This window comes from Curcuma longa, chromosome 11 (assembly GCF_044706935.1).
Source record: "Curcuma longa cultivar G26 ecotype Majalengka, Jawa Barat chromosome 11, ITB_CL_G26_1.1, whole genome shotgun sequence".
Classification (NCBI taxonomy): domain Eukaryota; kingdom Viridiplantae; phylum Streptophyta; class Magnoliopsida; order Zingiberales; family Zingiberaceae; genus Curcuma; species Curcuma longa.
In genome coordinates this window covers 11,083,028-11,093,852 of record NC_133871.1, presented here as the reverse complement: position 1 = coordinate 11,093,852, position 10,825 = coordinate 11,083,028, and the positions used below count along the sequence as shown (strand labels likewise).

Sequence of the window (10,825 nt, the reverse complement as noted above, 5' to 3'; positions counted from 1 at the left end):
GTTCAATATCATTTGATTGTACTCTTCAATTTGAAAGAAAATTTCTATAAATACGTCATAGTTATGGATTAAACCGCGGGTGCCTGAGTGATAATCTGGATGTCTTACCGCGACATACCCCAGATAAGAAATACGTATATATATATATAACATTGTGAAGGTGCCATCAAGCAATTAACTGAAAATGAAAAAAAATAAAAAATTATTATTTATAGATCATCTCAATTTAGATCATATAGATTTCACCTTTATACAAAAAAAAAAGAAACAAACAAGAAAACGAAGTGTGCTATAAATGTTAAAGAAAGAAATGTTAAAGAAAGAATAGTAAAATTTCTTGAAACCATCAAATTGGTCTTGTAAATTTTTTTTCTCTTAGGCGTTCAGTAGTTTTTAGGCCCTGCAACTGGTGCCTAGCTCATTGGGTCAGCCTAGTAGGCCCCTGTAATTTCCCACCAAATTGGTACGGTAATTTTTTTATATAATTAAGTATATAATTTTTTTAAACTGATCGACCAATTCAATTTTATAAAAAAAATTTTCATTCATCTTCAAGATAAATTAAAAAAATATGAATAACATATCATTCTACACTCAATATTTAAAATTATTTTTTCACTAAAAAAAATTAATTTGTAATACACTATAATTACGAAAACGCCTTGCTGTTGTAGAGTAATCCCGAGGATATCAAATTGATACTGTATCCCCTACATAAGGGTGCATATATGAACATCATATGCCCCACTCAGAGCATAATATAACGGTAAGAAACAAATGTGGATTACTCACGCACTCAGAGTTCGATTTCTATACAAGATATCTCAATACCCAAACTACTACTCTACTGGGACAGTTGAATTGTCATTATCAAGAGCTACTACTGCTACTAGATTTACTCGATAGACGAACTAAGAGAAATCATCCACCTTCAAAACTAATTAAAAATAAACTCATATTCAGATTATGTATATATACACTTAATATGTTGCATCTAATAAAAAATAATTTTTTTTTTATTTTTATTTAAATTTAAAATTTAAATTCTAAATTAAAATATATTTTATAATAGATGATATAAGGCACAGAGCAGATATATGGATATTCAGCATTTAAATAACTAAACTATTTCTTCCCTGGCGAGGCAATCCTATCCTAGCGGTTGTCTCCAATGCCTTGATTTTTCACAATGGCAACGTATTATCTTTGGCCCTTTACTGCTTTTCTTCTTCTGACGCCCTTGGAGATCTACCTTTTAGACTCTTCCTCTATCCACGAGACTGGCTTCCTTTGACAACATCTACAATAACTTTCTGAGAGTTTTGTTCACCTTTATCATATTGTAATTCATGATGAACAATATTTAGCAAGCAAGAAGTGATACACTTCCACTTATCATTCCTCTTACAAGCTTAAGCTTCTTTTCCGAGTCGATTAATGTGACCGTGTAACAGATGACCATTTGATCTTTCATATCATGCTAGATCAAACCATCAGACACCTTTATTTAAAGCCTTAATTCAAAGGTATGGATAGCAATTAATGTGCAACCGGTGAACGAGCAAGGAAATCAGGCTTTTTTTACAGGACAGAAAGGGACTTGTTAGCTTGCCTTCCCTAGGGCCTCCTTCTCTGTGTTTTCTTCACCTTTCTTTCTCTTAGCTCATTTACTGCTTCCCTTAATAGGCCGTACTCCACATCCTATCTTATCATACTCTCCAATCACAACTCTCCCTTGCTTCCTACGTCTATTCTTTTGATAACTCTTTTAGCATCTGGAATGGATCGCCAGAATCTCTTCACAGAGACAAGTGAATACAGATAGGCAGCATCAAAGCTTAAGCATCTTATGAGAATTTGAATCAGAATGGAGGAAAAAAGAAATTTTTGAATCAGAGTCAAGTGAATATTGCCCACATTTGGTGGGAAAGAAACAAAACAAGAAATTGTTGATTGAACTTGCAATCCTCTCGTTGATGTTTCTATTCGAGCAAGCAATGGAGGGAAAAAAAAAAAACTTCAATTCACTGTTTTTTCATCCTGTTCTCTCCCTTGTTCCTGTTTTTTCAATCTCACCAAATCGAACTAGCACTGTCCAATCCACTTCGAGGCCCGAGCCATCACCGAAAACAGCACGGCAAGACTAATCTAACTATATGTATTTCAAAATCAATTCAAAAAAGGAGAAAAGGTAGTTGTAGAGTTAATCAGTAGAAGAGAATAATCAATCTTAAGCAACCTACACAACAGTAGAAGCCAATTGATAGAAATATGCTAAGAAGAAGGAAGGAAGAACTCATAGCAAAGTACAAAGAAGAATACACTTTCATGTACCGAAGAATCAAAATACTACAACATTGAAAGGCATTTGTTTTGACAATTCGACAAGAATCATCGTCAGCTGCTTCCATTAATGGTCCAACATAAAAACCAGGAATAGCAAGTTTAAAAAGGAAGGGAAAACGAACACAGGTTATAGCTGCATACAATACCCTACTTATTGTGCAGAGGATTAGGCCCTGTGAACACCATCCTTTTCTCCTCATTCAGTGCCTTCTTACCTTCTACCTTCTGCCCTTCCACAAACTTCAAGCTTGCGTCGCGGTGTATAGAGCCAAAGCCACCACCTCTCAGACTCTGATGCCTTCTAAAATGGTCGGCCCAAGAGCTGCATGCCACCAACTGGAGAAGAAGCATCAGAAGCAATGGGGAGCAGCTGATCACGATCATGTTCCTCCTCCAGCCCATTCTCCTAAACCATCCTGAGGGAAAACTTCAGAGCCTGAGACATGGAGAAGAACTAAATGTAACTGTTGAGTGTTGAATGTTGATGGTGGTGTTTGGTTAGTTGGTTCCCCGTCTGGGGCTGTGAGATACCTTGAAGTCTGCAAACCTGTCTTTTCTAGTCAAGGTGGCAAGGAGAGTCAAAATCGAAGAGTGATGATCATAATAAAAAAAAATGTTGATAATGTTTCCGTTGGAAGCTTCTTTGGATGCAATGATAACTTTGTGGGCGAGGCAACAAATTTTGTATGTAAAAACTAAATACACTTTGTATATCCCAATAATTCCTTGAAAATGTCTGGCTACCAGTCCTTTGTAATAATTTATCTGCACCGATTCCGAGTCACTTGCTTTATGAGACTACTGGAGGTATCATAAATAAGCACAAAAGGCATACAAATTTACTAACAGTGTATTTATTGTATTCAACATAACATATAAATGGTGATTCTACAAGCTCCGAGTTTTTCGAATTGAATCAGTTCAATAATATGTATAGCAGAAAATAACTGGACTGAGAGACTCAACGACACAGCCAATGTCGAGTGAATAGAATTTATCCAAAAGCAAAAACATAAACACAAAAATTGCACAAGAAATTCTTGCGGTAATAATATGACTCCCACTCTTATTAATATGGCAAGAAGTACTTGGAACAGGGAAATATCTGCATGACAAGCTTGAAGAAGTATTTAAATGTCTTCCACGTTTCCTGATGCGTATGGGAAAGACTGAAGGGCGATCATTTTGAAAGGCCAAGAAGAACAGCAGCGGACGAGATTTGCACCTTAAGGTCTGCAATATCGACATCATGACCACCTTCTACAAGACCCCACCTATCAATCTGAAGGAACATTAATCCAAATTCAGAACCCAGCGGTAGCAAAGAGACCAGAGAAATCATACCATGTCACAGTGACAAAGCAAAAAACTAATGTTTGTTATGAACCTGTTGGTCTTCTTCAAGTCGTATCAACTTGATGGCTTCCTCGATTCCTATCCTCCCGAAGAAAATTGCAAGAGGAATGACTATAGAATGTGCATTAGCAGCTAGTGCATCAATTGCAGCCAGTTCGAAATCATTTGTTCCTTTTAGAACATCTTTGATAGCAATAGCAAGACCCTCATCTTGCTTGCCTCCAAACAAACTGGAATAGACTGCCGGTTTAAACCCAAATTTTGATTGCAGCCAATCAAGTATAGGATCTAAATTTTCTTCTTGCTTTTCTGCAAATTATAGATCAATAATTGGAAAATATTAGCAAGAAATTCTAAAATCCCAAGACAATTAAATCTCAGTGAAATTTTTAGAAGGTCAATGAGAATAAACAGAATCAAATGTAGACCCAGACTTTTATAGAACATAAGCGAGGATAAACTCTATCCTTCATATTCCCAAATATTGAATATAAAGTCAAAAAAAGGGGAAAATTTTAGTGTTGTATTGGTGCATTCCAATTTACTTACTTTGAGTCTACTTGAGAGGAAGGGAGACCAAAACAAAGGAAACGAAGGAAAGCATCAATTCCCTTATCTACTTTGGTGGGGGGGAAAAAGAAGATGAGAAGAACAATTTGGCTCTCTTTTTCCTAGTTTTAGTACTTTTCAAAAATGAGCAAAAAAAAAAGAGAAATTTCTTCCCTCTTTTTCTTCCCCTCTTCCCTTCCACAACATTCTTCCTTACTTTCCCCTCTTCCTCCCCTGAAATGGACATAACATAAATCATATTTTTCTTACAATGATTACCGTGCTAACATCCTCAATGGACTGATGCCTTAACAAAACACTCAAGCTATGTTTACTAGAAAAACTGAGGTAACAAGGGAAGGAAGTGAGGGAGAGAAGGTGGAGGGGAGAAACAAGGTTCCATTGTGTTGTTTACATGGTGGAAGGGACATAAACAAGAAAACAAATGATGTGTTGAAGAGAAGTGACCACGCCATCATCCTCACATTCTCCTATTCCACCTTCTTTTGTGCAGACTGAGTTTCAAATCATTTACAAACTATTCAGGTTATTTCTTATTTTGTTTGCAATGTAAAAATACCAGAAAATATGCTCCATCAGAAAACAGATTGCTCTCCATTTAAAACTATCATATTTTAACTTACCTAGACCCAAACTTGGGCACTGCATGTACAATATACTCTCGACAATCTTCAGGAAAAAATGTTATGAATATGCTTCAAGTCATGAAACCTATTTTGTTTGAGTTAAAACTATCATATTTTTAACTTACCCAAACCCAAACTCGGGCACTGCATGAACAATATACTCTCGACAATCTTCAATCTTCAGGAAAAAATGTTATGAATATGCTTCAAGTCATGAAACCTATTTTGTTTGAGTTATAAATCTGATATTACCAGCATGACTATGCATGTTTTTCTGAAAATTACTTAAATAGCATAGACATTTGAATGTATATAGTATTGTTGATTGAATTTATGAATCTTCTGAAAATGAACTCGTATTTCACTTCCTCGTCTCTTTAGTAGTACACAGCAATTATCTTATGCCTATGATTCACAGTACTCTCTTGATGTCACTTAGACTCATGAGTTTCTTACACGGGTGTGGATATAAGTGTCCAGCATGACTATTTCTTTTTACATGTCATCAATTGAGTGTTAATGTCCTAGTGTTGGTATCCGACATAGGTATGGAGGGAGTAGTTGAAGAGTCCAAATTACCGAACGGTCTCATCCAAATCTAAGGAACGTGTACTGGCACATACTTCTGATATACACCAAAAGTCTTCCCCAAGTCACTCTGTTTAAGGGACATTATAAAGTAATGATTGAAAGCCTCTATGCAGCTATTGGTATTCTCCAAACCTTCCATAACCACCGCAAGTGGATAAACAGTGTATAGAGAACAACCCTTATCAAATTATGTTATCCACCTCACATGTTATCTCATTGATATGACATAATTATTGAAGTAGCCAACTGACCATAAGAAGTATTTGGGAACTTTGTGTGTTAATGCTGATCTCAGTGTCTGAACATGGACCAAAGTAGTACAAGAATGAGAAAAAAAGAGTGAAAAATGATGCTCTTCCTAGCTACAGTTTAAGATATTAAGATAGTTATCTATTCACAAGAAATATGTTTAACCTGGAATGCATTCCAACACATGCATATATGCGTTTGAAGGGATAATGGAAACTCACACCTGGGGTCAAAACAGAATAAAAGACCAAACCATATCCAGATGCAAGCTAACTAGCTATCCATCCATTCATTTGTAGAAGTGCTTTTTTATCTTCCTCTTTCATTTTAGTTACTCACAGTAAGTGATGAACAAGAACTGCTGCTCAATCAGCATGTACTGGTAACAGGATGCTCCATAATACAATCTTCCTATATTCAATTGATATAAAAAAAATTTCTTTCTAAACAACATAAGAAGAAATTCAAATAAGAAAATGAACACAAAGAAACTTGAAAAAGTGATGAAAATGAATAAAATTGCAAAGCTAAATGAAAACTTACTAAGAATTCTTATTGTCACATCATTGTCACCTGGAGATCGGCAAAAAACCAAATCCAGATGAAACTTATTCATCAAATTTTCAATAATGGTTGCTCGTGTAAGTGGAACCCTTTCCAGTGCAGTACATGTAAGCTTCATCAAAGGCATTGTAAAAGGTCGTATTCCATCTTTTTCCTAAAATATGGCAAACTTACTAGGAAAGTCTATATTAAAAAATCCAGTATAATATAAATAAAGAATGCAATACATTTAAATGGCGTAACATGATACTAAAAGGATGTGCAGTAGATTTCATAGATCAATTAGCTAATAACATCAAGATCTTGAGCTCCATTAAAATTTGGACGGACATAATTATTTGCACAATAATTCCTCCAGCATTCAACACATACTGATATCACATTTCCCAAGAACCAGTTTCACAAGACAAAGACTCGAACTATAAAGGATAACATAAAATGTAGATGCAAACTTTCCCATTCAATCGCGTGATCTGATATGGCTAAATTAATAAATTACCATCTAAAGTCTCTCATAGATTTTCTTTGAACTAAATCCACGGGCTAATGTAACCAGCTTGAACCTTAACACTAGTTCAGAAATCACATTTTTTATTATTCAAATAAGCAAAAAAAAAAACACCAGTATTTTATAATCTTAAAGATGTATACAAACATAGAGTCTTAAAGCCAAGCACTTAGAACGACACTGTTTTTGATCTACAGAGGGAGGGACAGGGAAATTTATTATCAAAATCTCTTATCTTGATCGTGCTTCATCAAAATAAGAATAGAGAACTTTAGAAACAAGCCAAATTGAAGAGAAAGGAGAACCTTTGTTCGGATTAAATACAGCAAAGAAGCGGACCTGATACTCCCACTCGGCCGCAATGGCCTTGGCAAGCGCCAGACTCCGGAGCTTGAGAGGCTTCTTGCAGGGGGTCTTCAGCGTCCTGTAGTCAAGCATAACCGTCCACCCATTCCCGTCATCGGCCATGCGGGTAGTGACCTCCTTGTAGAAGCGCTTTCCTACAATTGACCCCGTCATGAAGGACATCGGCATTGTCACCGACGACTTGTCCCGGGTGGACGCCGAGTTCGGCGACTTTAGGAATATCTTGTCGTCCTTGTCCTCCGCGGCAGCCGAAGCATCGCCACCGTTGGCGGAAGCGTCGGAGGCGGCGGCGGCCGTGGTGAGGAACCGGTGTGCGGCGGAACCTGAAGAAACAGAAGGCTGGATGGAGGTCGGAGGAGCAAGAGACCTCAGAAACCGAGCGATTCGCGACGCCATTGCCGATGGTCGCTGGAGTAGGAAATTCGATCCAGGCGTTAGGGTTTTGTGCGTGGGCCAGCGCCTTGGAAGTAACCAGAAAGCTGATGTGGACCTAACGTTGACCTTTCTATTCCACTCAACAACAAATCCACGTCGGCAAGCTAAGACCCTTTACACTTTTTTATTAAATCAAAAAAAAATAATAAATCTAGAAATTAAATAGATCTTTTATTTTTATTGTATTTATTTGAATATTTTGATCATATTGATTCTTTGACCAACAAGTTTTCAAACACCAAAATTTTTCATCCTCACGATTATATGTAAATAGGTAAATTAAAAAATTACAGTTAACCACGACGGAAAAGGATATTATCTTGATTTCATTAAGATTCAAACTCCTGTCTTCTTCTACGTAACCAACTCAATTATATTCCGAAGCACAACAATATCTTTCTTAACTTATTTGAGGGGGGCAAAAGCAGAATATAAAGTAAGCTCACCACGAAACAAAATGATATACATTAGGCGATGATTCCTTAATCAAATAATTCATATTTTTATAAATAAAATGTAATGTTTCTCATCATATCAGAATACGATCTCAACAAAATGATATACATCCACTAGGAGTCAGGAGTCACATGCACTCGGAGTACAAATCTTTAATTGAGGAAAAATGTATGTATATGAACCGAGTGGCATTGCATTTGCGGCCACTACTCACTTTCACATGGCAGATGGACAAAGGAGTAGGTAAAAGATATTCCATTTTTTATATATAATTATTTTGCCTTTTGAAAACAAATTAATTAAGTTATCTGTAACTCATAATGGATATCCCTGTATAATTAATTAAATCATTAGGACTACCTAATTGAATTCAAACATTAAATCTAATTAGGGCAACACATACAAAAAAAAATTGTACCCTTTATTTTACTTATCATAATATTGTAATATTTAAATATATATAGAGAGAGAAATGATCTCTACGCGTGGTAACTTATGCGATTGTACGCGTTGTGATGCTGTTAAATTTTTGACTTCAATCGCCTGTGTATCAAGTCTTTTGCAAGTTGGATGACAAACACAAATCGCAATGGCGCTGGAGAAACCCTAAACTCCAAAATCGCGAGAGCCCCCTTCCGGATATCTCTGTCGTCGTCGCCTCTCTCCGTCCTGATCTCGTACGTAGCTCTATGAGAGAGCTCGTCGCAGCTGTCGCTTCTCCTCGTCTTGAGCAAGCTCATCGTCGCAATCGTCATCATCGTTGCCACCGTCGTCATTGTTGCAGCTGATCTCATAGCTACTGCGTAGGCGGAGCTGGGCACGAGCGACGAGTTTAGTATGAAAATAAAAGTATTGGTCATGATGGACGAGAGCGAGGGCAGCTTGCATACACCCCCCTTGGGCGCTCGACAACCTCTTCCCGCCCAACTCCTGTGACTGGCCAGCAACGGCGCCCCTCGTGGTGGATGTACGACAACAGAGAGATTAGGAAGGAAGGGCTCTTGCGATTTTGGGATTTAAGGTTTCTGCAGTGATATCACAATTTTTGTTCATCGCCCAACTCACGGAAGACTTGACATGCAGATGAAGTCAAAAAATTTAACGACATTATCAGATGTGCACAGTCACGTAAGTTATCGCACACAAGAGATTATATATATATATATATATATATATATATATATATATATATATTTGCTATGCTATGGCCCGTATCGCGCGACAGCGACCCGTGTGCACTCCTTCAACCCCTCGCCATTGCCGCCGTTGCCGCTTCGCCGTCCGGCCACCGTCGACCGCCGCGTCACACCCGATGAACGCGCAGCTCGGACCGGTGCACATCCCGTCACCGGATTCCGGCCGAATAGCGGCCATATATATATATATATATATATAATTGATAAAATTGGTAGGTCTTTACTGTTCCTAGAGCATTATTTAATTTTAATTAATATTTATTTTTCTTCTCCATTTCTCTTTTCCTTTTTGTACAGTGCGATGATGATGCATCCAGCTCCCAGACAAAACGGATGCGGCCAAGCACTCCCATCCCTTTCTCCGCGTAGAGACAAAGGGAAAAAGGGTAGGCATTTTGGTTGGGCACGTCAACTTACATAAATTCAGAAAAAAGAAAAAGCTTTTTTTTTAACCAAAAAAAAAGCAAATTAAAAAAGAAGCAGAAAATCGTATGGTGGAGAAGCTTTGTTTGTGGCTGAATTAATTAACAAATAAGTGGTTGAATTAAATAATGAGACAGTGGGGGGTTGTGTTCTTTTTGTCGCGGAGCAGATTTTTCTCGACTCCATCGGTGGCGACGCATTCATTGAATTCGCTTGTGAAAATCGTACAGGCGTGCCGCGACGACCGACGGACGGACTGACTGGGGATTTATGCCATGTAAAAAAAAAATCACTGAAATAAAAAGTAAAAAAAAAAAACCTTTTGTATGAACTGAAGAAGTTCTTCGAGATCTGAGAGAATTTTCGACGATGGAAAAACTTCATTTGTTGGTTAGTGCAGTTTTAATGATTGAAACTTCATTTGCAAGGAGTAAGAAAGATACGTTTATCCACCTCACTCTTGTCTTTATATATGCTAATAAATGTGCCTATGGCTGGTTGCGTCTTCTTAGGTAAGCTTAATGGTTTAGATTGCACTGGTTTGCTTAATCCCTTTTTTTTCCAATATAAACTAAAGCACGGAGTCCATTTTTGTGTTGGTTTAGTCTGACACGTAAGGATTGTTATAATTGAAGGTGGAGGATTATGCTTTTTTGGGAATATGGATTCCCATGGTTGACTTGAAAGTATAAGCTTATTTTAGTTAAAGTGGTATTATTTCAAGAGATATTAAATTAATTCGGATGATGGTGGATAATAAATTTTATTTTATTTTATTTTTCTCCACCTATATTCATTCATTCTGTAGTTGCAAATATGGCTATACTAATTTAATTTAATTGAGACGTATAATTTTAATAAATAATGTTTAATTGTACTTGAAAAGAATGAAAAGATTTGATAATTTTTTATTAATTTGCTAGAACCATTAAATAAAAGGGGATACGTAGATAAATGTATGAGAGAGAGATGCTGACATGGCACTGCCTGTTACGGACGTGGTGGATTTAATCCAACAGGGCAGGAGCGGCGGTGGGACCCAACTTTAATTTATTTTAATCTATTTTCCTCAGCCACCCCCAATTTGTCGTCTCTTGCGTCGCTCCTCCGCTTTGCTTCTCTTGTTACTTTTTTTTTTC

The 10,825-nt window shown here is 37.0% G+C and overlaps 1 protein-coding gene across 1 annotated transcript; it reads right to left on the bottom strand.

Annotated features, from left to right (window-relative positions):
- Positions 1-3,209: 3,209 nt before the first annotated feature.
- LOC141841435 (uncharacterized) lies at positions 3,210-7,595 on the bottom strand. The gene is made up of 4 exons (XM_074729611.1): positions 7,150-7,595; positions 6,282-6,456; positions 3,734-4,011; positions 3,210-3,628 (listed from the first exon to the last, which is right to left on the bottom strand). Exons 1-4 carry the CDS (start codon positions 7,570-7,572, stop codon positions 3,527-3,529), a joined length of 978 nt encoding a protein of 325 aa, XP_074585712.1. The 5' UTR covers positions 7,573-7,595; the 3' UTR covers positions 3,210-3,526.
- Between the last annotated feature and the right edge of the window lie 3,230 nt (positions 7,596-10,825).

Bases quoted from the DNA above. Each gene is read 5' to 3' on its own strand.
- LOC141841435 (XM_074729611.1), bottom strand. From the start codon at position 7,572: ATGGCGTCGCGAATCGCTCGGTTTCTGAGGTCTCTTGCTCCTCCGACC. The intron at 4,012-6,281 runs GTAAGTTTTCAT...TATAATTTGCAG, and splicing joins TGTGACAATAAGAATTCTTA to AAAAGCAAGAAGAAAATTTA. The intron at 3,629-3,733 runs GTTCATAACAAA...ATGTTCCTTCAG, and splicing joins GACTTGAAGAAGACCAACAG to ATTGATAGGTGGGGTCTTGT.